Here is a 27,782-nt window from a genome sequence, read left to right on the forward strand (position 1 = left end):
GGGAAGGAGAAGGATGATGCGCACATGCGCACTGAGGCCACCACGCTACGCCTTCAGTTTTCGGCCATGGAGGCGGAGAGAGAATACAATACGCATGCGCACTGAGGTGTGGCCGACGCTTTGTTCTCTGCTCAAGGCGTTGGTTGCGCACGCGCAGTGTACCCTGTTCGCGGGCTGCGCATGCGCATTGAGTTCCCTTGGTACTTTGTTTTCGGCGGAGCTGTGACTTAATAAGGCGCCTATAAGCGCGACGCGTGCGCAACGAGAGTCTCGCGCGCGAGTCTTCGCGGGCTGAAGGCTGCGCGTGCGCACGGACGACAGCGGGCGACGGTTGGGCATGCGCATCAGTTCCCTTCGGCGCTTTGTTCTCGACGGAGGAGGCAGCGCATGCTTAGTGCTTGAGCCTTCTGTGACGGGGGCGGTGGGCGAACGTCCACGCCGCACGGGAGCGGGCGGCGGCGGGAGCGCAGGCGCAGTGGGCGAGGAGCTGTTGGCGGCGGAGGGGGTGCTGTTTCCGGCCCTTCACTTCCTGTCTTGGGAGCCCCGGCGGTCGGTGCGCGGCAACCCTGTTCGCCCTCTCGGTCCCCCCGCTCGTTCGGCCGCCCCCCCGCCCCCTCTTTCCGCGGATGCAGCGCCGCGAGGACCCCGCCGCCCGGCTGGGCAGAACCCCGGGCCCCGCCGCCAGGCAAGGGACGCCCGGGCCTCGCCGGACGCCCCGAGGCGGAGCCCGAGGGGCCGGGGCCCAGCCGCCGCCGCTTCTCCCGCCCGCCGCGACTGCCGCCGCCGCTTCGCAGACCCCCACTGCCGCGCCCACCCCGCTCCTGCCCGGGGCCACCGTCAAGATGGAGCCCGAGAACAAGTACCTGCCTGAGCTCATGGCCGAGAAGGACAGTCTGGACCCGTCCTTCACCCACGCCATGCAGCTGCTGACGGCAGGTAGCGCCGGGGGGGGGGGCGTGGGGGACTCGGCCCGGACGGGGTGGGGGGAGCCCGTCAGTCACCCGCGCTGCGCTGTGCCGCGCCAGGCCCCGGCTGGGCAGCCCGGTCCTTCCCCCTCCGCCGGCATGGGGCAAAGGGGGTGGGAGCGGGGGCTCCCCGAGAGGCGCAGCTGTTGCCAGCAGGCCGGAGGGGCGAGGAGACCCGCGATCGGCGGAGGAGCAGGGCGGCTGCAGGACAAGCCGCGGCAGGGCCGGCCCCGCTCTTTGTTCGACGCTCAGAGCTGCTCCCGGATCGGGCTGAGCGCAGACGGTGCCCCAGTGCCCCGCCCCTCGGAATGTGGCCCCGGGAGGGGACTGGCTTTCCTCGGTTGGCCGGAGCCTCGTGGAGCGGGGAAGCCCGGAGACTGAGTGCCATGAGGCCGCCCTCCCAGACGCTTCCCTCCGTTCGGGCCTTTCTCCTTCTCCCAAACGATTGGTCTTCGTGCGGGGAGGAGGGGCAGAGGCCAGGGTCTGGGGAGGTTATGGAGAGACGCTGAGCTGGGGAGGGAGGCTGTCCCCTTCTTGTCCTGGGCTTGGTACTGTTTGCTGTGTAAAGCTGCCCCGTCTGCAGGGTTTAAGCAGTGCATGGGGAAGTTAAATCGCCAAGGCGGAAGGGGGCAGTTCTATAGTTCAGCTTGCTCCTGCTGTGATGTACTTTGGACGGGCTGCTAGTTTTAAGATACACACATCTATAATTGTTTAGACAGCATCCAGCCCCAATGGTTAATTCGTGGATTGAGAGGGATTAAACACGAACCTTGAACTTTCTTCTTTAGGAAAGTGTGATTATCTTGGCTCTTTTCATCCTTAGGGGAGAGGAGACTAAAGAGAATGGTAGTAAACTGTGTTTTTATGCGGTCTCTATTCGGATTCCTTTGAAACAGGAGATTGTGGGGTTTTTATTTACCACTGTGAAAATCTGTATTACAGCTTGTTTCATGCCTTTGATGAGACTAAATGGAAATGGCAGGGCGGCAGTCTTTGTTCTGAGACTAGGCTTGCACTCTTTCTCCTGATCATCACTGTCCAATCGCCTGGTGGCTTGGATTTCTCCACATCGCTACAGCGCAGCTGCACTGTAGTCACATTCAGTATCTGCATCAAGTAGACAGGGCTGTGTTGAAACACAGTTGTTAGTGTTTTAACTTGTTCTAATTTTTAAACCAACAACTTCCTGTGTGTAACAAAGAGGAGAGGCCATGCAAGCTAACATATAAAGGAAGTCTTATTTTAGACAAGAAGAGTAGAATTTAGCCTCTTGTTAGGTCTATTGCATTTAAAAGTATGTTTGATACTAATGCAATTCTTCATGAACTGCATTATTAGAAAGCAGTTATAGTATGGTATTGCCAATAATAATACAGTAGATATATTACATCACTCCTTTCAACTCTTCATGTAAAACTAGGAAACTGCTATTTAAAGCCAAAACAACGAGGAGTCCTTGTGGCATCTTAGAGACTAACATTTATTTGGGCATAAACTTATGCGCAAATAAATTTGTTAGTCTCTAAGGTGCCACAGGGACTCCTTGTTGTTTTCACTAATACAGACTAACATAGCTACCACTTTGAAACCTGCTATTTAAAGCTGTAATCTTCATTATACAAGTGATTTGATGTGGCTCACTTCTGAATTTGTATCTTGGTGCCACTGGAATACGGCTTGATTTTGATAAATTAGATATGTATTATTCCCAAGATAATTAAGTGGTCTTCTTACAAAAAGGCCATGTTTTCCTGAAAACAATATTTAAAGATGAGTCTTATAATATTTTAGCCTATAACAATACTTCCATTAATGTGCCCGTCAACCAACTGGTGTGCTTTAACAGCAGAGGAAATATCTTTCAGAGTTGTATTAGTGAAGTGAAACCTTGTGGGTGCAGTACAAATTTGCTAATCCTTGTACAGAGAATGGCGTTCTCGCCACGCATAACTCTTTAATTGCTGAGTGGTGCAAAGAAATATTTAATATAAACCCTCAGGGCATTTACAAAATATCTTTCAGTGTATTACAGCAAAGTGCCAGATCTGCTATGGGTTGAGCTTTTCTTTCTGTTTAAAGCTTAATTACTCTAAGTGCTCTAAAATCCTCATTTTTCACTCAGTTTGTCTTGACATTTGCTGTGCCTCATGGATGCAAGGTAGTGTTAGTGGTCCAAATTTGGGGTCATTTGAGCAAGAGACTCTCCTGAGTAAAGGTTGCTCTGTGTGACTTGTGCCCTTCCAGAATGTGGAGAGTGGCTAAATTTCTGAAATCCAGGAAGTGAAGAGGTAAAGTACACACTATGCCAGTGACACACCGTTAGTGCTGCCCTCTTTGAGCTGTGCCCCAGTTTGGCTTTATATTTGAGTGACTTTCTCAAAAATATTTACCATACAGAATTTCCAGTCCATACTCTAAAATTCTGTTCAATTCGTCTAAGTATATCTGCACACTCATAACTGAAATTTAGGTATCCTACCATTCATAGTTTGGTTTGGATTACATGAGCAGATTACTAGATTGGATAATGTATAAAGGGTCTGACATTCCAGTGAGTCAAAGCTCTGAGGATAGAAACTAAATTAAATCTCATCCTGAAGCGTATCTCTTCTGATACCATCTGAAGTCACTAGGAAAATTTAAATACTGCAGCTGTGTTCTTGAAACCTAGTTAGTGAATAAACAAAGGTCTTCAGTTTCAGTGCTGTCTTGCAACTTTCACAAGATTACCCTAGTCCTAAATATATACAGTTGTCATGCTGTTGCCAAGAGACTTGAAAAAAGAGAGCTTGTGTTCAGAGCAGTCTTTACATTGTGAAAGGATATTTATAGTCTCAAAATTGTGCTTGTACAATTTCTTCAGCCAGTGTAACATCGAAGGACTCATTCCCTTACAAAGTCATCCAGTAACTTACTCTTGATGGTTTGTGATGGCAAAGGATCTGAATTCTTCATGTGGATCAGGGAAAGCACATTTTACACTTTCAGAGGCGGTGGAAGATGGCTTTGACAAAGATCCTGCTGGGACTCCAGTGTCTTTATCTTCCTTGGGTCCTAGGAGTCCTACAAAGGATAAGACATCTTAGATTTGGGCCATTTAGATCAGTCATTTCCATTGAGGCAGATATTACTCCTTTTGGCAAAATGCCTACGTAGTATTGGACATTTGATCAGTCAAATTGTCAAAAATGATCAAATTTTAAAGCACTAATTTTTTAGAACAGTAACAAAAGAAGACTAAGACTTTATGGTCTCCAGTTAGCTTAGCCTTAAATGCTTATGCCTTACTACAAAAAATGTTAAAATAACTCAGTTAAGTAACTCAGAAAAATGTGGAACAATGAACTGAAGTTCTGTGGCACCATGATGCAATCAAAAAGTTAGGTTGCCACTTACAGCAGGGCATTCTTGCTAAAATACTTAACAGTATTTCACTGTGGTTGAATAATACGCAGTTGACAGGTCAGTTGAAGAGTTCAGAAGACTGAACATCAGGTGCAGATCTCAGATAACCCCCAAATATTAAGTTGGATCAGTTCCTCCATTTCTCCTGATCCTTCAGTACTGTGGGTTAGCGACTTGGTCCCATAGGGCCCACAGTTCCTCAGAATCTATACCCAGTACCATTTTCTTCTCAGTTTCAAGATAAGTGGGTACTATTGCATTGTAACTTCACCTCAAGGAGCTTGGTTCAGACAGCGTTTGGAGTCTTTAATGTGCCCAACTCCACAGCTCTTATGTCTTATGCAGCATTTACTCAATATGGGTCCTGTGAACTTTGACAGAAGACCATGACTGCTGTTTCCTTTCCATCCTACTTGTCTTCAAAGAAAAGCCTGTTTCTCTGGAGATACCAGTTGCCTCCATCCAAGTAGCTGAGAATCAGTAGTACTACCTGATGTGGAGTCAGTCTCTTTCTCAGGAGCTGGTAGCACAGTGCTTGGAGGTGCCCCTTTTATTTCTCATCACCAGCTGATGCTGTGTTGATTATTTCATCCTCCCTCCAAGTGATGCAAGGACTTTTCACGGTTTGATGGGCAGAATGGCCCATTCTAATGCACACCGTATTGCACGCTGATTGGCCTGTATAGACCCTGCTGGCACACAGTAGGCCAGTTAGTGCATGATGTGTTGGTGTGCCCCTAAGTAAACCTTTTGAGTTGCTATTTCTGCTGACAGTGTCCATTTGAAAATAATTATGGTGTTTCACCATCACCTGATTAAATGTTTCTTTAAAGGGTACAAATTTGTATCCTCCCATTTGCAAACCTGCTGATCCTCTGGACTTTAATTTGGTGTTTCCAAAGTTTATGGAAAGACCCATTGAACCTTTTGAGTTCTGTTTTGTTAAGTTCTTGTACTGGGCCCATCACAGTGGTATGAGGGCCTTCCAGAATGAGATGTTAATCTTTTTTGTTTAGTTTCCTATTGCATGTGATTTCTTATTGATGTGTACCCTTTGGGGGCACACTCTGTCTCTCTCTCTTTCTCTGACACTTTTCACTGAAAGTGTCTCTGTCCACAGTTAGGAGGCTGTCAGAGTTTTAGACCAGGGTTCTCAAACACACCACACGGCCAGCCTGTGGAGTTATTTCCTGCAGCCCACCAGAGCTCCCCTCACCCACCCCCCCCCCCCCGCTCTTCTGAGCGCCTTGTGTCCCTGCTCCTTTGCCTACCTCCCAGTGCTGCCTGCAGCGCTTAAAACTTTCCAGGAGGGACGGGGGAGGAGCAGGAATGTGGCATGCTCAGGGGAGGAAGGGGGGCCAGGCCTGGGATTTGGGGAAGGGGTTGGAATGGGGGCAGAGTTGGGACAGAGACTTCGGGGGGGAAAGGGTGGGAAGGGACAGGGCCTCATGGAAAGAGTGGAGTGAGGGCTTTCCCCACCACACTGTAATTGGCTTGCTATGAAATCTACAAATTAAGGCTAAAAGCTAGGGTCATGTGTTGAAAGCCAAAAAAGTTTTCCAGCTGTGCTGACTTGACATGATTGAAAAGCCATGTTGACTCTTGAGGTGCAGGTTAACGTGTTTGAAGATTTTTACTTGGCCATGTTGTAGCTCAGGCTTCCCCCCAGGGTACAACGCAGTCAATTAATGTGCCTACAGATATAATGGTCTGCATTTTAACAAGTGTTAAATTGGCTTTTCAGTCCTGTTAAGACAACTCCATTGAGCTAATACAATTGAAAGTCACTTTTAGGGCTTCTGAAAGTTGCACTGGTTTAATTAAAGATATAATTGGAAACCAATTTAATTAAACCAGTACAAACGCCTTTGTGGACAGATTAATTTTGGTTTATTTTAAATTTATTAGGGATTAGTTTAGGATAAACTGAAATAAGCATCTATTAAACCAAAATAAGTTTAGCTAAATTGGATTAAAATGGTGCAACTTTGGTACAACTTTTCATGTACAGACAAGGCCTTAAACAGACTTGACCTAATTCCCAGATGGTTGCCTTCTTGAAATGAGTGTTCTAAGAATTAGTAAGTTTTGGGACTGGTTCCTCTGGGGCAGTAGGAGCTTGCAAATGGGTAGTTTGTTTGACTCAGAGACAAAGTGTATATTATGGCAGAGCGACAGCCCTGCTGTGGTTAAGATTAAGATGAGGTTTCTGTTTAAATCTCTGCTCTTTGAAGGCAATGTCTAAACTTAAAACACTGCAACAGCCCAGATGCAGCTGCACCTCTGTAGCGCTTTAGTGTAGACACTCATTACAGAAACGGGTTTTCCCATTGCTGTGGTTAATCCACCTTCCCGAGAGGCAGTAGCTAGATCGATGGAAGAATTCTTCCATTGGCCTGGTGCTTTTTACTCTGGGGTTAGGTTGGCTTAACTGTATCGCTATGGGGTGTCAATTTTTCACACTCCTGCACAGCATAACTTGGTTGACCTAACTTTTCATTGTAGAACAGCCTTTAGTCTTCTAAAGTTTGATTGCTCAGATTGCCTTGGGATTTGGTGTGCTTCATGAGGGTGCAGGAGTTCTGTTAGGGGTCCAAACTTAGGGCTATTTGACCAAAGGGGTCACAAGAACTTTATTTGGAAAAGATTTTCCTTCTCTAGCTTAGAATGGCACAAGCCTCTTGCTCTAAACCATTCTAGCCAGTCACTCCTGAATTATATCGCAGAGGGACACCAGCAAATTCCCAATCCTGTGCTTGTCCCCACAAATGTGCATCTTGTACTTTCCTGGACAATACAAGCTCATATAAATAAAATACATCATTTATTAATAGAAAAGTACATGCACAATGTAAAAGGCATTACACTGAGCATGCATGTTACAGAGGAGTTACGGGATTGTTAATCTTCCAAGTTTCACACCAGTTTGATAGCTCATGGGTATAAACAGTTATCCTTTGAATCTGACTCACCCAACTAGTCAGTTCAGATCCTGCCAGAAAATTGGAAAAGGTTGGAAGGCATATTGATCGTGTGTCAGGTTTTGTTATTTTAAGAGAATATAATCAAATTTTTTTTTAAGGATGCAAATATTTACTCACAGAGGAGAGGTATATTTTAGGGGATGGGGTGGTTTGAGTTCCTCTGCCTACCCCACCTCATGTGAGTTGAGTTCAGGGGTTCAAGCCTCCCCACACACACACTTCTTGCCTTCATGTGTATATGTTTGTATGTATCAAGTTGGGTGGGGACTTTCCCATCTATGAGGGTCTGACTACTTCCACTTATCTGCACTTGTCCTCTGCTCAAACACTTAGCCTGCTCCCCTGACAGAATACCAGATTTGTCAAGTTTAACAATCACTTCATTCCCTTTTATAGCCCCTTCATACTTGAAAGAGGTTCCACTTAAACCTGTATTTTCCCCAACTTTCATTAAATCCACAAACTTTCATATCCCATCTCACTCCTGACAGTACCCATGGCAAGAAGATCCCACTGCTCTGCTACTGATATAACTTATGCAATTCTGTATTGAAATGATGCAGACTGGAACCTCAAGGTACATATTCACCTCTTTCCTTTGATCACACACATGGGGACTCAGACCCTAATTTCCTCATGACAGTCAGAGCTTTTAACTTATTCTAGTTTAGTCTTCCACCATTTAATACAGCTACATATAACACAGTGAAAGCTGCTGGAATCTATGCAGATAATTCCCAGTGGCTGTTGCCAGCCCCGGGGGGGGCAGAGTTAAGGTTGTGTGGGCGTTTACCGTAACTCTGTATTTCCTGGTTTTCAGAGGTTTGTTTTGTGAAACTCAGCATTCTGGTAGGGCAAAAACTATCACCAGGCAACCGTAGCCCTTCACTGACTAAGTTCTTTACCATATTAAATCATGAGGTTTGGAAGAAAGGTAGGGAACAGCACAGATGGCGTATTTGTATTTTATGGGTTCATGTTCACTGTCAAATGAGGTGACTCATGTCGTAATCCACCATTCCATTTGCTTATTATGAGCCAACAACGTCCATGGCCCTTCTGGAGTCCTAGATTTTGTGTAGAGAGACAGGCAAGACTAGATGGGCTGCCCTTTTTTTAACACATCCAAATTTTGTTGCCACATAGTTATAAATGTACATATATTTACAGAGAATTTAGGGCGCTATAGCCTGTCATGATGCAACTGAATCTAAAGTGTAATTTCCGTTTTGTGGAACGTAAATTATACTATTTTTATCTTGTCTAGAAATTGAAAAAATTCAGAAGGGTGAGACAAAGAAGGATGAGGAAGAGAACTACTTGGATTTGTTTTCCCACAAGAACATGAAACTGAAGGAACGTGTTCTGATACCTGTCAAACAGTATCCCAAGGTGAGGGCCAGAAAATAACTGACCAAGTTTATCTGATCTTCTTGTAAACATAATAAGATCTTAGATGCTATGCTTACTGAGTAGTGTCTTTCTCTAAATCTCATTATGAATTATGCTAGAGTGGTGCTCTATTGCAGTATCTTATTTCTAACGTTTTGGATTTCTACAATGGCAGGATAAAAATGCAAGTGTCAATGAGTAATTCTGCTCTTTCCTTACAAGGGTAGAGTTTCTTCTTTAGCTCTTTTTTCATGCTTAAAAATTAAGACTCCCTCTAACTCTTAAGAATTGGTGTCCATAAAATGGTTGGAGTCTAGTAATTAGAATGAAATAGACTAAGTGAGTTAATTTAGCATGAATTGCTGGCAAAATAAAACCTCTAAAAAGAGCACGCCAAACAGTTGCTAGTATTTTCTACAAATATTATTTAAAGTATATCTCCGTGAGACTTTGTGTGAGGTGGGGCTGTGGATGACTTTGATTAAACTTCCAGTGTTCCTGTGTCTGCCAGTGCAGTTTTAACAGCAATTGTTATTAACTTCATTCAGTTTCAGGACTAAATCTGTTTATCTCCCTTGTCAGTTTAATTTTGTTGGGAAGATTTTGGGACCCCAAGGCAACACCATTAAAAGACTGCAGGAAGAAACTGGGGCCAAGATCTCTGTGCTTGGAAAAGGTTCAATGAGAGACAAAGCAAAGGTAAGAGCTTGAAAATCCATATATGCAGATTGCCTTTCACCTGAGGATCTCAAAGCATTTTACAAAGATGAAAATCACTAGAACTCAGAGGTGCTGACTTCTCTCTTGCTCTAACAATATCTACCTCCATGTATATGTTACCTTGTGAAAAATTGTTATGGTTGAGCTAAACTCTTTGCAGAAAATATGGCCTACGGTAATGAGTCATCTTTTAAACTTTCTGTGCATTTGGATGCAAAGGCTAACTTTTTTTTTCTTTTGAAAGCTTAACTGCAAAATTAAAGAATTGAGTGCAGTTCCAGCTTTCTTTACTCTGGCCAGGTCTACACTACATGGTTAAGTTGAAATAAACTGCCTTGCGTTGACCTAGTTGGGGAAGTGTCTTCACTTATATTTGACTCCTGCCGACATAAGTGCTTCTCTACACTGATTAAGTAACACCGCCTCTCTGAGCAGCACAGAGTCACAGCCAATGTAATTTGGACAACAGTGTCAGTGTAAACGCTGCATTGCTTGCTTCGATTGTTAGTGGCTTTCTGGAGCCATCCCACAATGCCCCACACTGACAATACAATCCAAACAAGCACTCCTGATGAGGATGCGCACGCTGACACAAGGAGCCAAGTGTGTGCACACAAGCAATTCATATAACTGGTGACCGGATCCTGACATAAGTTAGGTTGACATAATTTTGTAGTGTAGACATGGCCTTAGTGCCTTCTTTAACCAGGCTATGGGAGGGCATTCAGACAAGGAATAATTTTTTTTAATCTTTCCCCCGTGTGAAATCCTCTAGGCACTTACAGGTTCACTGGCAGTGTCAACCTAGAATGTACCAGTCTTATCTTCAGAGAATAGCAAAGTGCCAGGAGGATTTCTGAATGGAGAAACTACAGAAATTGATTTCTGTACTGAATGCTACCCTCCTCCTTGCCCCTAAAGCTTGGTTAAATGGGGTAGTCAGTGCAGAGCTAGGATTTCACTCAGTTTTTACTTTAACTTTGCAAGTCACCCTTACGTTTTTAGATTTATTTTTTTCCAGTTTAGTAAGAATCTGTTGAATTAATTTAGACACTTAACATTAAAGCTGAACTGGCACTGTCTAAGGTGTTACCAGAATTTTTCATTGCAAACAGTGCCTGGAAGGAAGGAGTGTGCCGCTGAAAGGGAATTATGTTACTTGTATCTGCCAAAAATCTTCTGAAGAAGCAGTTACAACAGTGCATTAATACAAGTACCAACACCTCTTTCACACTGATATAAAAAGGTGGAAGCTGTGGGGGAATAGACTAACTGCTCTTGGTAAATCACTGGGTAAGAATGTTGCTGCTGACATGTGACTTGAGACCAGCTGTGCATTTGAGAGCGGGAAGCAGTTACAAGGGAGGTAATGATAAGCACTTACACAGAAGAAATATGACTAGCTGTTAATGGCAAACCAGTTTAGTACCACTGACTTGTATACCAAGCATGACAAAGTATATACTACTGAAAGCTGCAGTAAAGTTCACCCAGGCCAAATCACAGTGAAATCATTAACAGCCTCTTAAAACTTTATGGTCTGACTTTTCAGAGGTGTTGAGCACACTCACAATTTCCACTGAAGTTAATGGGAGCTGCAGGTGTTCAGCAATCAGTCCATTGCTGTCTTTGGAGACCACTTCTTTTATATGTCCATCTGTGACATTCCTTAAGGTACAGTCTGGACTGCTGTTCCCTGAATGCTCCTTTTACACTGCTTTGCTGTGAGCAACCATTCCTGATCTGCTCTAATATAGCTTCCAGCATGCATATTACTCCCAGTTGTATTATGAATGCTCTAGCCCAGTGGTCTCCAACCTTTTTACACACACGATCACTTTTTGAATTTTAGTGCAGCCCAGGATCTGCCCCACCCCACTCGCTCCATCCCTCCCCTTTCTCTCCGTCACTCACTCTCCTCCACCCTCAATCACTTTCACTGATGGGGAGGGGGGGTGTTGTAGGCTCTGGGCTGGGGCCGAGGGGTTTGGAGTATGGGAGGGGGCTCCAGGCTGAGCCTGGGACAGGGGGTTTGGGGTGCGGGAGGGGGTGGAGGGTGCAAGCTCTGGGAGGGAGTTTGGTTGCAGGAGAGGGTGCAGGCTCTGGGAGGGAGTTTGGTTGCAGGAGGGGGCTCCAGGCTGGGACAGTATTGAGGTGCAGGAGGGGTTTCAGGGTGCAGGAGGGGATTATGAGGTGCTGGCTTTGGGTGGGAGTTGGGGAGCAGGAGGGATACGGGCTCCCACCGGGCAGCACTTATCTTGGGCGACTCCCAGTCAGTGCTGCAGTGGAGCTAAGGCAGGCTCCCTGCCTGCCCTGGCTCCATGCCGCTCCCAGAAGGGGCCAATGCACTGGGGGATGGGGGGCACGTGGCTCCGCATGCTGCCCTTCTTTGCAGGCCCCAGCCTGCAGCTACCTTTTGCCACAGTTCCCTGTTCCAAGCCAATGGGAGCTGCAGGGGCAGTGCTTGCAGGCAGGAGCAGCATGCGGAGACCACTTCCCTCTGCAGGGGCGTGCTGGCCACTTCTGGGAGTGGCGTGGGGCCAGGGCCGGCAGGGAGCCTGCCTTAATGACAGCCCCGCTGCACCATTGGACTTTTAGCGGCCGGACATCATGATCAGCTGGGAGAGTTGCGATCGACTGGTCGATCCTGGAAATCGACCAGTTGGTGACCACTGTTCTAGCCAGTCACTCCTGAATTATACTGCAGAGGGATACCAGCAAATTCCCAGTCTCTGACTTGTTCCCAGAAATGTGCATCTTGTACTGCCCATCACTTTCCTGGACAATACAAGCTCATATAAAGTACATCATTTATTAATAGAAAAGTTTATGCCCAATCCTGTTATCCCAAATACTTCAATCCAAACACACTGGTTTAGATAAAATAGTAAAACAAACTTAACTGCAGAAAGATGCATTTTAAATTATTACAAGTAATGAAGCACCAATCAGAATCAGTAACAAAGAAACAAAAGGTAAAACACCACTAAAATCTAACTTAACAAGCTAAGTGAATTCAAAGCAAAGGACTCTCGCCATAAGTTCCGTAATTTTTACTGCCTGAATCTTTCAGTAAGGCTATCCCCCAGGGCTTGTCTACACTCACTGGAGGATCAACACTGTGGCGATCGATGCATTGGTGGCGGTCAATTTAGCAGGTCTAGTGAAGACCTGCTAAATCAACTACTCGTTGCTCTCCCTCGGCTCCTGTACTCCACCTGATCGAGAAGAGTAAGGGGAGTTGACGGGAGAGCATCTCCCATCGACGTTGCATAGCGTGGACCCCGTGGTAAGTAGATCTAAGCTACATTGATTTGAGTTGCACTATTCACGTAATTCAAATTGCGTAGTTCAGATCGACTTTTCCCTTTAGTGTAGACAAGGCCTCAGTCTAGTGCAGCTTCCTGTCTTCATCCAGTGTTGTTGACGCCATTGGTAGAGAGAAGAGAGATGATTTGTGCTGATTGCTTTCTCTTCTTAAAGCCCTCTCTCTTGTGCAAGAGTCATCTCAGCTGGTAAGAATCCCCTCCAGTGTCTGGGGAGGGAGAAGGGAACTCTCAGCTGTTTCTTTCCTGCCAAAGAATGGCCACTTAACTAGTTCGTGGCCCATTTGACTTTGTTGACACCTAGCTTTTTGTCTGTGGGGAACTGGTTTGTCCTTGCCCCCACAGACTTGGAACCTGTCTTAGTAATATCATACAATAGAACTGTACATCTTTACATACAATGTTGCTGCACATATTTCACCAGGACAATAATGATCAGGAATGATCAGGAAATTGTGTTTACAAATTTTACTTCACAAGGCATACTTTGTACAAAACTTATCATAATTCTGAAACTGAACATAGGGGTAGAAACTCACATCATCCTTACTAAATTACAGATATTTTCTGGTGGAAAACTGGCCTGTTTCTGTTTAAAGAAGTCTCTCATATTCTTACCTTACAGTACTGTTACCTGTTTCCTTTGTTCTTTCCATTTACTCTTGGTACTGGAGACTGTGCTTCCTTCCTGTGGCACAACTTAATTTTTCTATAGCCCCAGTCACAAAATAAGCATTACTTATGCCAGAAACCTGTTTTGAAGTCTTGAGGGAGTTACCGTTTGACAGCCATGGTCAAACATGGTTGAAAATTTTAGGGTAGACAGCCTTGTCCTGCTAATCAATGCTTAGAAATATGATTAAGGAAGAAAATGATTTCTTTGCACCTTGTTTGGCTTTAGGAAGTTGAGTCATGCTTTATTTCAGGAGGAAGAACTGCGCAAAGGAGGAGATCCCAAATACGCTCATTTAAATATGGATCTGCATGTCTTCATTGAAGTTTTTGGACCACCTTGCGAGGCCTATGCTCTCATGGCTCATGCCATGGAAGAAGTCAAGAAGTTCCTTGTTCCGGTATGCAAATTTGTTTCTTGATGCTTTTTAGAACAGAGCCTTGGCTGTGGTACCCTTCCCTGGGGAACATACAGTAGCTGTTTGTTAGTTAACTTGTGCCCTGAAGGAAGAGATTTTAAACCACTAACTGACCAAGCTTAGGAAGTGGTGGTGTAGCTCTGTTGGTCACAGGATATTTGAGACAAGGTGAGTGAAGTAATAAATTTTATTGGATCAGCATGCTTTCGAGCTTTCACAGAGCTCTTTTTCAGGTCTGGGTGCTGGTGTCACAGCTAAATACAAGGTGGAACAAATTGATTAGCATACATAGTTAACGTTATTAGTGAATTGACTGCTTCACCTTGAATGGCCTCTGACAATGTGTTAGATACTTATACTAAACAATCTGTTCCAGCTCTCTGAGCTAAGAGGTGAAAACATTATCTAATAGCTCTGATGCTGCAGCTCTGTGTAAGCTTAAAAGCTTGTCTCTTTCACCAGCAGAAGTTGGTCCAATAAAAGATGTTACCTCACTCAGCTTGTCAAGTTTAGGAAGAAGCTTCTTTTAGGGGCATTTTACTTCATAATTGCCACTTAGACGTTTCCCAGTTGGTACAGGAAACCCCAGGGATATGACAGGGTATTGGACTAGGTATATGAAAGTGGTCTGAGTTTGTATGGCAGCTCTTCTGCTGGGAGCAATCTTAGCTATACCCTGTAGGGTAATAGGTTTCTTGAATGGGTTCCATTCATCACTTGAAATTGAATTAATGGGGGCGGGGAGGGGGGAATAACACATTCCAGCTTAACAATACCCCTTATCTGAGTTCTTCCTTTGTCCCAGTTGAGTTTAAAATGTTACCACCCCAAAGGAGAGAGAAGAAAAGAGAATAAGAGTGGTCTGGCTGGGGGTGGGGCAGAGTGGTGGGCACACAGAGCTCCTGGCATTGGGAGGGCTGGGGTTTGCAACATCTCTCTGAAATAGAGGATGGAAAGGGGTGGCACACGGGGAGCTTGGGGAAGAGAATAGAGGTATGCCAGGAGCCCCTGATGTGTGCAATAAGCTTAGTTTGCAGAAGCAATGTTGCTGTGGCAGCTCTGGAATCCCGACAGGCAGGCTAGTATTGGTAACCTGATCTGTGTGCGTGTCTGGGGAGGAAGTGGGTTGGAATGGCTTCTTCTGAGTTACTAGAATCTGCTGGTGCTTCCTTAAGCTATATCGCCTGGGGAGATGATAAAACATGGAGCAGAGAGATGTGCTGTGTTCGTGGGACTGTGAAAAGACGGCTTGGGTTTGCAAATGGACATTTACACTTCAGCAGGCTGCATCCAGCTCCTGCTGTTGTGTGGGTGCAGCGATCAGTTTCCAGTGTGCCTTTGGAGGAGAGCATGGCATTTTCTGTCAAGCATTTGGCTGGTCGTGAACCACTTGTTTCAAAAGGGGATTGTAGATGTTTTGTGACAGCTGCTGTAGCTTGAGATGTGACTCATACAGTTTTCACCAACTGATGCTTTAACATGTTAATCTCTGACACCTCAGAGCACAGGGTGGCTAGCTACTAGTGTCCCTTTTCTTCTCAGGATATGATGGATGACATCTGCCAGGAACAGTTTTTGGAGCTGTCTTATCTGAATGGGGTACCAGAACCAGCACGTGGCCGAGGGGTCCCTGTGCGAGGAAGAGGAGCAGCTCCCCCTCCTCCACCTGTTCCTAGGTAACTTTCAAAAGTATTGATGCTGGAAATGGAAACTCTACTACATAAACAACAAAACTGGTTAAATTAGCGTGTGTGCGCGCGTACATGCCTGAACTCCAAATATTGGAACTTCCAATATTGCAGGGCTGCTTTTATTAAATTGGGAGTTATGGTCTTGTATGCTCTAGCAGTGTGTGTGCTAGAAAACGGGTAATAAGTCTTTTAACGGGGGTTGGTGAATGTTTTGTAATCTGAATTGCATTAGCTTTAGAAAACCACCTTGCTGTAATTGCATCTGATTTCTAGAACTACTTAAAGTTGAACCCTATAGCTCATTGGTTTATCATCCCTGGTCAATGAGTCCTCCAGTGCACTGAGAATCTGCAGCTTGTGCGTAACTCCCATGAAAGCTTGATGTTGCTACTATCCTGACACATGCTTTGCTCAATGCATTGGACTAAATCAGTGATGAATCTTTGCTACACAGTGCCAGTATAGCTAGCTAGCATTTATCCCAAATGAAGGATAAAAAGAGAAGTCTCTTGCTGGTGTCTAAATGTGTTTAGTACTCAAGGGTGGTTAGTCATCTCCTCATTGGACTTTGTAAGACCCCGACCCCAGGGGTCCCTTTCTCCTTAGCAAACCTACTCATCTGATCAGCTATGATAAATTCGTAGAAAAGGTCTGGACTACTTTTGTAGTAACCAGACAACCTCTGCAGATCCACACCTTTTTAAAATGTTTAGAAGTGGTGACTACTTGGGTATTCAGCTGGTGTCTCTGCATTTTCCTTTGGTAATGTTTCATATTTGTAGTTTTTATGCAGCATTAATCTCTTACCGGAGTTGCATTATAATCCTATTTATGCATCCAGTTATCAATTTTATAGCACCCGTAATGAATAACTGTTGATCTGTCAGTAAATTGTCTTAGATATTTAGAACATCATTCTGGCCTTTGCAGAGTACATATATGGCGCTTTCTAATCCTTTTTCTTTTCTAGGGGGCGTGGTGTGGTGGGTCCTCCTCGTGGGGCCCTGGTGCGAGGAGCACCAGTGAGAGGTGCCATAGCTAGAGGAGCTACTGTGGCCCGTGGTGTACCCCCTCCTCCAGCAGTAAGGGGTGCTCCTGTACCAAGAGCTCGTGCAGCAGGCATTCAGAGAATACCGCTTCCTCCTCCACCCGCACCAGAAACTTACGAAGATTATGTGAGAAACTTTAATACATACTCTTTCCAAGTAGCTAGAAGCCAATTACTTACAGATCCTAAGGGCATGTCTACATTGAAATTAAAAACCTATGACTGGCCCATGCCAGCTGGCTTAGGCTAAGGGGCTGCTTAATTAGGTGCCCTGGCTGGAGCCCAAGTCCAAACATCTACACTGCAATTAAACATTCCTGCAAACCCGGGTCGGCTGGCACGGGCCAGCCATAGGTGTCTCATTGCATTGTAGGCATACCCTAAATGTTGGGTATTAACAAAGCAATTGCACTAATGGCCCTTGCTTAGTAGCAAATGCTAGCACTAGGCTGAATGGTTGAACTGAGAGGTGAGGTTGTTTTCTGTTAATAAGTTTCTGTGTGCGCCATAATGAAACACTTTTTTGGAAGGGAATAATTACAATGCAACTGAAGTGTGGCCAAGATTATATTTTAACACAAGTACTGGTGCCCAGCAAAAAACAGTCAAAACACTTCTGTGGAAAGCTGCTTGTAGAAGCAGGGAGCACTGGAGTCTTCAGACTATGTAATTGCAATAAGAACTTACTTTAACATGTGAATAAACTTGGTTAAAATATTGTTGTCACTATAGACACATACCCCTGAGTGTTTTCTTTGCTAAGCTAAGAATATTTACTCTTGCTTTAGATGAGCACTGGAGTAAATATTTGAAAAACCATCACAGTGAGATTTGTCTTATTTCCCCCCACACACACACACACACAAAATGCTTCCGTCTCCTGGCAAAAGTTCCTTCAGTTTTCCATTGGCTCTGGTTAAAACTAGTGGGTTCTGTCTACTTGTAAATCCTACGTTGGAGAACCCAGTTATGAGACTTCTGACATAGCGTGGACATAATGCAGCCTTGGACACTTTACAGGACTCTGGCATGCCTTGTGAACATGATTAACATTCTCCCCTTCACTGCAAGACAAAGGTTCCCCTGGGACATGCTAGGATTTATAAGTTCATCTGAAAAGGACTGCTGAGTAAATTCAGTTTTGCTCTTTCCCTTAGTCAGAATGAATGGCACCTTCCACATGTATCCATCCTTATGTCATTGTCTATTTCAGGGTTATGATGATACATATGCGGAGCAGAGTTATGAGGGATATGAAGGCTACTACAGCCAGGGCCAAGGGTAAGTGTCACTTTTCAGTCCCCTGAAAAGTTCTGCAGAATTCTTACAGAATTTTCAAGTAAAATTAAACATGTTTCCATTATTTTAATAATATTTTGAGACCAGTTGTGCCTTGTTCTGTTGGCTTCTAATGCGTTTGAAACAAGCAGCATGTGTGGAATGTTCCCACTAGTCTTTAGCTCTGCCTTTAAAAGGAGTGGTCATACTTAGCCAAGGTAGTAGGAAGGTTTGGGGTATCCTAATTCAAGCACTACAAAGCAAGTTTTGAATTATTCTTGAGGGTCTTAAGAATTTGAATGCTCCAGCTCTTGGGGTTTGTGAATAAATGTTTTCACCTCTACACAACTAACTTAAATGCATCCTGTCTTCCTCTTTCAGGGACACAGAATATTATGATTATGGACATGGGGAGGCACAAGAATCCTATGAAGCTTATGGTATGTCTGGACACACTGCTTGTGTGATGGGGAGAGAAGGGGCTATAAGTCAGTTGGGAATTGCTTGAAGTTTATCAGATCTTTTTGCTTTAAATTTTCTTTCTTACTTTAAGATGCTGATGGTATAGTTCCAAAAAGTGACCGAGGGGCCTTCATGGGGGAAAAATATTTACATTCCACAGATAACACAGGTCTACGTGGCAGTCAAACTGAGGTCGTACATCATGACTTTGTTAGGCTCGTATCTAGTTTGACTCTTGCAGAGGTGACCTTACCTAAAGACCTGCAGTAGAATGCCATGTTGGAGTTCTTGCTACTGTGTGCCCCCAATTTTTTTGTTCAGAAGTGGGGTGTTTCTCAGCATCGGTCAGTTTTGTGCATGGAATGCTCCACAGCTGGAGGTCTGGATTCCCACCTAAAGCGTTGCTCTTACAGTAGTTTGGCTTGCAGAGGTTATATTTTGTTGAGTTGGATGAGTGCACAACTCCAGCTGCTTCCTTATAATCCTCAAACCCTTCCAGCTGAGACTTACTCTGCAATAAATAAATACATGCTTGAAAGATGGATTTTAATCTACCACATTTTCAGCAGCCTCTACAGTAAGTTAAGGTACAGAATTAGTTCTAGTGGGAATCCCATTAAGTACTCCCGCTGGGGCATGGGACTCAAGTATGTTGCAGGGGAGAAAGATGGCTAGCATGGGGGGTATATGAGATTTTCAGGGCTCAGAGAAGCAGAGAGAGGCCTCTAGCTGTCCCATGATTAAGTATATGAAATGTTAAGATGGCATTACAACCTCCTGCTTCGGGAGCAAGCAGAAAGTGAGGCTTAACTTTGTGGTGGCATACTGGTCCTTACTTACATTGTATGGAATTTAAATTCAACTGCCTAACCAAAGATTTTCACATCAGTCTAAGTTAAATGTGAATAGACACTTGCTGTCAGTAATGTTGGATATCTTCCTTGCTTCCATTTAGAATGGCTGTTAAATGCCTTGTTTTGTTTCCTGTATTGGTTATGCAACACAAAGAGGCTTTTATGTTTCTACTAAGTAAGAGAGCAGTGCTGTTGTCTGAGATTTGAAGGCCAAACTGCTCGTACACTTGGCATGAAGTTACCACAGTTAATCTGTTTATCCACAGTAATTTACTTTGGCCTCTGCTTTCATGAAAACAAAATTAGAAAAATAAATTGTGCAGCCAGTGTGGAGGCCACTTTGAGGAAAATCAAAATGCATTTCACGATGCTGGAATAGAGTGTTACGCTTGCCTCTCAGTGCTTGGTGTATATTTATTCCTCTGAAACTGGTGACGTGTGGAGAGAGTGGCAGATGTGCAAAATAAGAATATTGCAAGCGCAAGCCATAATAAAAGCTGATCTTGGATATTTGGGACTTGAGTTAGCTCTAGGAGAATGGGACTTGAACTTTGCTTGTTTCAATAGTTATTTATATGGCAAAAGGATTTTGAGAGTCTTCAGCTGTCCTACTGAAAGCTTTTTACCATAATCAATTATACATGTTGGTGCATGTACCATGTTTAGAGAGGAGTAAAATCCTGATCTCAGGAGACAGGCATTGAGAGTGCTGAGGTATCTTCTGGAATGTAATCCCTAAGTAGTCACTGTCCCACCCTTCTGCTACTAACTGGCAGAAAACACTGTTATATTTCTGGTTTCAGTATGAGACTGCCATCCCAGAGCCGTGGTAGTGATTTAGTCATTTTGGCAGGTTTTGTGCAAGGAGACTTCCTTGCTTTTATTTTTAAAAAGAAAAATGCTTCTTGTAGCAGTATCCTGCACAGCTGAATCAGTTTATGGATTATAAAATGCTGCCTGCTTACAGACTGAAAGAGCTTTAATGGCTGTGACCTGAGCCGAGGCTGACTGCCAAAGTTGCTTCAGGAATTGGAGTCCATTTCAGATCTCCTGAAATAATTGGTTGTAGTTCATAGATGAAAGGTATCAGGTTTGTTCAAGTATGAGCCTAGTGGGGGTATCTCATCTGCAGACTTCCAAAGGGGTTCCCATACAAGTAACCTTTGTTAAATGCTTGCAAAGTTAGAGATGTTCTTGGTAGAGATTTAATATTTGTGGAATTTGAAGCTATGTGACACTGGGATCTTGTAGATAAACAGTAGTCTTACAAAAGCTTAAAGGGGGCCTATAAAGGCTTGTGAGCCAATAGAGTTGTAGGAATATTAATGTCATTGGTCTTCACAAAGTCGTGATATTGAAACTGGAGGCAGGTGTTCCGACTGGCACACAGTGCAGTCATGCTGCTGCCCTTGTATGCATGCATCTCATGCTGTTAGTATGCTGTGCACCTTGACGTTTATTGCTCTCTATTTTGCAGGCCAAGATGACTGGAATGGAACAAGGCCCTCCCTGAAGGCCCCACCAGCTAGGCCAGTGAAGGGGGCCTACAGAGAGCACCCTTACGGACGCTATTAAAAACATGAGGGAAAAATATCAGTTATGAGCAAACAGTTGTTACTGATTCTTGTATCTCCCAGGATTCCTGTTGCTTTACTCACATCAGACAAGTAATTGTCTAACTGTTTTTCTTCGTGGCCCCCTTTTCTCCCACTCCATCCTCACCTTGCATTCTGGCTTCTGTACGTAGTATTTTAAAATGAGTTAAATAGATTTAGAAGACCAACTTTAATTTTTTTAAGTGTGTAGATTGCTTTTCTTTGTTGTTTAGATATAAACACAACTGTACTTTTTTAATAAAAGTTGAGTTTAAAAAAAAGTTAGTTTCAAAAGTGACATGCTTGCTTAACAGTTATGAAATTAAGGTTTTGTTAACCTTTAAGTTTGGTTTTTAAGATACCCGTAAAAGTTGTAGTTGCAGAATCCCAAAAGTAGGCTACATTTCAAAATTCAGGGCTGTTTTTAAGAATTAAAATCATAATGTAACGGTAGTGGCTGCCACCGTTTAAAAGTAAGCTCAGTTGTCAAACTTTCCTTAAAAGCAGATTGCTGATGAATCTTAAGTTTAAATTTTAATACAAAGATCCTCATAACAAATTAAATAGTTTTTTTTTTAAGTTAATTGATTTAAAAAAAAATTAGGTTTGTAAAATTGACTTATGTGGGTTTTGAAATCTAGCCCCGAACACGCAGTGTTGAGAGATGCTTGGGAAGCAGATTTTCCAGTGTAAAGGGGTTATTAACTTGGTTCTGTGCGGAGAACTTTTAAGAGAAGAACAAATTTAAACTACTACACGGCTCTGTCTAATTGCCCAAGGTTTGAAATTAGAAAGTATTAAATGGATAGTAGGTTTGCATTCTGTAAAACTACAGATTTCTCGTTTTAGGATATTTAGGGCAGATAATACAATGCGAGTTGAAAATTGGCAAAGGTGTCAATATTTAGCAATCCCAGTGACTTGTTCAAGTGTGTCTCAACACTAGCTTTATATAAAAAGGGACACTGCAGCTGAAAAAATGAGAAATTTCACTTTGTACATAGGTTAAAGTCCTAATTGGATTTGTACGCTGTCCTCCCACTTTGTTCTTGAAGATTAAATGCTACGTGTGTAAAGTCTGCCTAAATAGGTAGCTAAAACTTGTCAAAATGTCTGCAGCAGTTTGTCAATAAAGTTTAGTCCTTTTTTAATCAAAGTAAATGTGATGAATTGTCATTTTTTTTGTTGAACAATAAAATAGCTTTTCTCTTTCAAATAAACTTAAATTAATGCTAAAGTTAATGGTCTTTTTAAAATATGGAGACATTCTAAAAATGGTGTTTTTCTGTAACCTTTACAAAAAGCTATCAAGCTGGTGAGTGAGCTTAATTTAAAAAGGAGGAAAAAAAAACCCTTTTTTTTTTTTCTTTTTTTTCTTTTTTTCACCCCCTGGAAGTTGTTGAAAGCAGTTTGAACCAGTGCTAGAGTAGAAATCTGACTTCTGCAAAACAGCAAGTGGAAGGAGTGTTTATGGGCTGGATGGAATTAGTTTAATTATTCAGATTTCAGATAGCCTCAGCTTCTGCAGACTCCAGATGGAGTCTGAAATGGCTGGTTCTAAAAGTAGAATAACAAAATGAAGATTGACAAATCCAAGACCTAGCTACCAACAGGAGGAAAAAAGAAGCTTTATTTTGTTTGTGAACACAACTAACCCTTGTCTAAAGGTGATGCCTACCTGCTTTAAGGTAGCCTGCATTTGGGAAGCCAGTTACAAACCCACAGTTGTTTTGAGAAGGGGGCAGGTGATTGCTTTTAATATCCTTCTGGGAAAGCATAATAGGTTAAAGTAAAATGCTACTTAGAGAAACTCGAGATGGTTTGTTGTATTACCCTTCTCTGCAAAATATAAATCTGACATCGTAGGGGGGAGAAATAAACTGCTCGGGGGTGAAAAATGCGCTAGAACATTAGGAACCAAACTGCCTGTAGCAGTGCATGACTGAGGGGAATACTTTAAAACAAAAAGTTGTATTTGTAGATTGTTATTAAAATGTAAATAACAATTTTCAACAATGGTTTGGAGTCAGCTTTCAGGGCATAATGTCTTGCTTGATGAAAAGATCACCCTATACCCCCCTTTTAAAGGAAAATTATCGCAGGAGAATAAGGATGTGTAAAGCTAACATGCATCGCAAAAAACAAAAGGTAACCTAAATGTCTGCTTTTAATAGCACATTTCTCTTTTACATAAACTGTGACGGCAACTTGCATAAACTTTATTGAAACAATTCTTCAAATGTTAATGTAAAATTTGAAAAAAAAATGTTTAAAAGTAGATGTTTTTAAAAAAAGACCACATGCTTTTGCATAAATTAGCAATAATTTCAATAATCGTGCACTTTGTAAATGCACTGTAATGTAACCTGGGCAAAAAAAGGAATCTGAAAGCTTAAATTTCAAAAATGTAAAATGACACCGAATATAGATAGTCCTGCTACTGCCAAAAAAAATTCTGCTCAGTTATTTAAAATGTAAAATGATGACCCTTATAGACCCCAACATTGATATTCACTATGAAATGTTCAGAGCTCAGCTTAAGTTGCATGTTTTCCTTCCTGTGTAATTTGCATGCAGGATCTTTTTTTCTTTAAATCTCTGTTTTTTCCATTAAGGAAACTCACAATCTCTTCTCAATTTGCAGGAGTGAAGAAGGTTGCTGCAAATCATCTGGGTGAAGATGTTTTTGTGAAACAAACTCTGGGTAGGTGGTTATTCACTTTTGCATCACATGGCTAGTTGTTAACATCTTCTGTGTGGGAGGTGGAGGCATTGCCATCTGATGTGTTAAACAGAAGCAGCTCTTCATATGCACACAGATAAATTAGATTGTTCTAAGAGGCTAATTATGTGTCCGCTTTTGTAGTGGTCACTGGAGGAGGCACGGGTTGTGTGGGTGAATGTACACCTGCTTAAGAGCTCTCCCACCGATCAACCTGCAGAATGAAGCTGAGTGATGGATCTGGGGAGCGGTGGAAGTGTGGCAAAACAAGAGCAAGGCGATCTTTTCAGCTGACTCTTGGCTGTGATGTGGAGAGAGGATTCACTTCAAAGCCAACATAAGGCAGTGTTTGAAGGTGCTACCCCACCTTCCGGCAATGGAGCAGTTATATCTAGTAACATTCTTCACATGTCCTCTGCATACTCCCACTCTTAAGGAGCACTGGCTGGTGCAGCTTGCATGGAGGCACCTTCTGGTAACAGTGCCTCTTAGTGGTCGCATGCCTCTCCCCTCTCCATAGCTAGCATTTGAACACATTCTGAAGGAGGCATAGCACAGGGCTGCAGCCTCAGATCCTTCGAACCACAGCAGTGAAAGGATGCGGATCACAAGGATCCATAGCTATTGATAAAATGCCTTCTATTTTGTTAGATTAGTTGATGTTATTAGTTTTAGGATAAGTTAGTATAGCTAAGGGTATGATAATTACCTGGTAATGATGTCATGGAGAAGCCAAACATCAAGAAGCATGGATTTTAAAGGTGTCACCCAGCAGTCTTCCTGGCTTCCAGCCTTCATGTTCGGTGCCTGAAATGCTTAGGAGAGAAGAATTCTCCTTCATGCTGTGCTATGTGCCACACACTTACTTATTGGGCCTGTAATGAGAGACAGACTAGCCTTTTGTTACACAGCACTTGTCAGCCAAGCCTGTGAGATTAGATGCAGCTAGAGGATCCTAGTGAACGGATCGGAGACCTGAATCCACTCTGAGTACTTCTGGATCCAGGAAGGCTTCAATAGTGAAGGCTCTGGCTTTGGCAGAGAGCTTGTGGTTACCAAATCCTTCGATCCAACACCACAGATATTCCCTCCATAAGAGCTGGTTCCAGATAAGGAACATAAGTCTCAAGAGAGACTACTGGAAACAAGCACTTGGATTACGAGGGAAAGGAAGGGCAAATTGGAGCATCTTAAATGGTTCTTAGGACCATTTTGAATTTAGTGTGGCTTCAAGATCTAAAGATAAAGTGCCAGATCAGTTGGGAGGGGGATCCAAAAGAGACCAGTGGAACCCAGTATGTCGACTACTAAGGTTCCTAATTCTACAGTTGCAGTGTAGATTCATGTGGTTCCACAAGAGAGGACAGGTTGACTGCGTCTCTTTTTTTTCCCTAGAACAAGCAACCAAGCTGGGAACTTGAATAAGGTAACTGGAGTGGACATAGCTTAGGTTAACCTTACTCTTCTCATTCTGGTGGAATACCAGAGTCAACTGGAGAGCACTCTGCAGTTGATTTAGCTGGTCTTCACTAGACCCACTAAATTGACCCCTGCTACATCAATAGTAGCAGCCTGGTAAGTGAAGATATGACCTTAGGCAATGTATAGAAGGGAGTTATAGAAATTCTTCACTCTCCGCTCTTATTCTTGTACCCCATTCCACTAGGATGGTTGCTGTGGCTGTAGTGTGTGCTAAACATGTCTCCACTATTGAATTAGGTAGACCTGCCACATGGAGTTCAGTTCACACATTCATGAAACACTGTATTATATTTGGCAGTCAGATCTGATGCTCAGTTTGGCAGGACAGTTTTTCAATTGTTGTTTTAATTAGGGCTCCATTTCCCTCCCTCCCATCTTTCGTGTTCTGCTTGCCAAACTATCCAAAGAGTGGGAATGTGCAGAAGACTAAGGAGAAATGAACGTCGTTTGTATGTAAACAGACCACAAAACCTTGGTGGGTTTCTGAGGTTTAAGCTAGCTACAGGCTGTTTTGTTTCGTTGTATTAAAGATACAGGCACAGGCTTCTCACTCTTAAGTTTTCAAGCCTGACCACAGCTTGCTTAGCTAAGAGTTTTGAAGAGCTGCACGCACCCCCCATCAGCTGATGGAACAACTTCGGCCTGGTGGTTAGAGAGTCTCATGATTCCTTTGGCTGTAATTTACTTTCACCACTGACAGCCGACATGCTCCCTCTGGTGGATACTGTGATTATCATTCATTTGCTTATCCTGTGGAAGTATTTTACTGTCTCCGCCCACCTGCCCTCCTTGCAAACCTAGCGATACATTGGACAACAGCTCAACCTTCACTCAAAAGGAATTGACAGTTGAAGGCATCAGTGGACTGAACTGCTTACAAACCGGGGTCAGAAGAGCCCACTGGGGCCCAAAGGCAGCCCTTTAAAGCTTGTAGTTTTCAGGCTTCTGATCAGTTTCTCACTGGATCTTTGAGACCCAGAAGTGAGAAACTTGAGACTTCCAAAGGAACAGAATTGCAAAGTAATAGTCCCTTATTAATTACATTGCCCGTAAAGCACTACAGCTTTGCAAAACAAACAAAAACCCTGATATGTAGGGACTGAATAAGCACATAGAAGCAGATCTATCTTACATGGAACAGTAAGGACACAAGCAAGTATCTCTAATCCTATTCCTCTGCAATAGGAAAGGAAGGTTGGGAATGACTGTGGTGTTGAAATGTTACATTACACATCGCTCTTCAGAAGTCTCTTTGCTATCTAAAAGTATTAGTCCATTGGTGTAAACAGATTAGGGAAACAATTTATATATGGGTGATTTCCATGGTCCATTTATTCTGTATTTTTTTGGCAATGTAATTATAGTATCCATTTCCATTGTTATACCAATTCTTTTCCCATTTCTTTCCTACTAGGCACAACCTTTATATCCTATGGAAAAGATGTGATAACGATCATCCATTATGGTGCAGATTTTTATCCAGTGGAAGTGAATCTTGTGGCACTGCCATTTGGAATGTATACAGCTTGCCTCTGCATGCATATGTTGGGTGTTTATATAAAAGATGCTAGTGTTCTGGAGGAATGTAAATCTTATTGTAAATAATTGTATTTGCCAAAACTGGTCTGAGAACATGCTGCTTGAAGCATTTTCCTCTATTCATCTTATAGTGTTGGAATAATCTGATCTTTTTTGGTCTAGTGTATGTACTGATTGTAGAATTATTAACATGAAAATCTGAAAGATGTTTTGACAAATTATGGGCTTGACTTGGGACTGGGTCAAATTTTCTGGCTTGTGTTATGCCAGAGGTCAGACTAAATGATCATAATGGTTTCTTCTGGTCTTTATCTTTTGAATCTATTAAAAGTAAATTTTCCCTTTATACCGTCACATTTTTCCATTGGGTGTGGTTCGGATCAAACACATGCTTCTGTTTTACCTGTAAGTAATAGAATCCTTGAGGTCTAAAAGTCAACTGTACCAAAGGGAGCTCCTCTGAGGGGATTACAGTTTTGATATTACTATACCACCTAGAGGTCCCAGTCAAGATCATGACCCCCTTATGACATACTAAAAGTCAGCCCCTGCTTCAAAGTTTGCTGTTATTGTCAACGTATAATAGATGTGGGAAACTGAGGTGGGAGGAGGAAGTGGTAACAGTAGTTAAGAGCATGTTTTTACAAAGACTAGCAGTCTGCCTCTTTTTCCTATCTGTTGGGATTACTAAAGTGAGTATCTGTCTTATTTTACAACTTCACTGTGATAGCTTTTCATATCTTCTGTGAATGCCCCTGCATAAGAGGGGATCTGATCTTCAGTAGGTATGTTCAGTGTATGTTCAGTAGGACAAGAGTAATCACCTAGATAGCTAATTGTGGCACAGTATGGCTTTCTGGATTTTGAGGCGATCTTGGTTTAAGAGTAAGGTTGGGCTCTTATTTGACTACAAAAGCAAATGGGGGTTCTATTTAATACAGAATGTGCCATCTGTTTTACAGCAGAGCCGAGGACAGTTGATAATTATAAGGACAACTCTTCCCTTCCTTACCGCTTCACTTCTTGAACAGGAATACACTAAGCCATGCCCTTGCCTTCCAAAAGAACAAAGGGGCATGGGATGATCTGCCAGGTGTCTGAGCAGGAATCTGGGAGCGACCAGCGGGGCACCTTCCTCCCTGGGCCTCTGAACATTGAGTGCCTATTAAGGATTGAAATACCTTGGTTGGGGGAATGCAGGCAAGAAGAGGAAGTACTAATAACAAAA

At 43.2% G+C, this 27,782-nt stretch overlaps 1 protein-coding gene and 1 long non-coding RNA gene across 3 annotated transcripts; both read left to right on the forward strand.

Annotated features, from left to right (window-relative positions):
- The first annotated feature begins 309 nt into the window (after positions 1-309).
- KHDRBS1 (KH RNA binding domain containing, signal transduction associated 1) lies at positions 310-21,972 on the forward strand. The gene is made up of 9 exons (XM_050932448.1): positions 310-936; positions 8,622-8,746; positions 9,329-9,445; positions 13,719-13,865; positions 15,426-15,559; positions 16,545-16,749; positions 17,836-17,903; positions 18,282-18,340; positions 20,694-21,972. The coding sequence occupies exons 1-9, from the start codon at positions 627-629 to the stop codon at positions 20,789-20,791; spliced, it is 1,263 nt and encodes a 420-aa protein (XP_050788405.1). The 5' UTR covers positions 310-626; the 3' UTR covers positions 20,792-21,972.
- Positions 21,973-22,183: 211 nt separating this feature from the next.
- On the forward strand, positions 22,184-26,900 carry LOC127039191 (uncharacterized). 2 transcript variants are annotated; one of them, XR_007770913.1, is made up of 3 exons: positions 22,184-23,515; positions 24,929-25,108; positions 26,430-26,900. It is a non-coding gene; the product is annotated as an uncharacterized LOC127039191 (long non-coding RNA). The 2 variants fall into 2 exon arrangements; XR_007770912.1 differs by lacking the exon at positions 24,929-25,108.
- The last annotated feature ends 882 nt before the right edge of the window (positions 26,901-27,782 follow it).

Source organism: Gopherus flavomarginatus, chromosome 22 (genome assembly GCF_025201925.1).
Source record: "Gopherus flavomarginatus isolate rGopFla2 chromosome 22, rGopFla2.mat.asm, whole genome shotgun sequence".
Classification (NCBI taxonomy): domain Eukaryota; kingdom Metazoa; phylum Chordata; order Testudines; family Testudinidae; genus Gopherus; species Gopherus flavomarginatus.

Bases quoted from the DNA above. Each gene is read 5' to 3' on its own strand.
- KHDRBS1 (XM_050932448.1), top strand. From the start codon at position 627: ATGCAGCGCCGCGAGGACCCCGCCGCCCGGCTGGGCAGAACCCCGGGC. The intron at 13,866-15,425 runs GTATGCAAATTT...TTTTCTTCTCAG, and splicing joins TCAAGAAGTTCCTTGTTCCG to GATATGATGGATGACATCTG. The intron at 17,904-18,281 runs GTAAGTGTCACT...TTCCTCTTTCAG, and splicing joins TACTACAGCCAGGGCCAAGG to GGACACAGAATATTATGATT.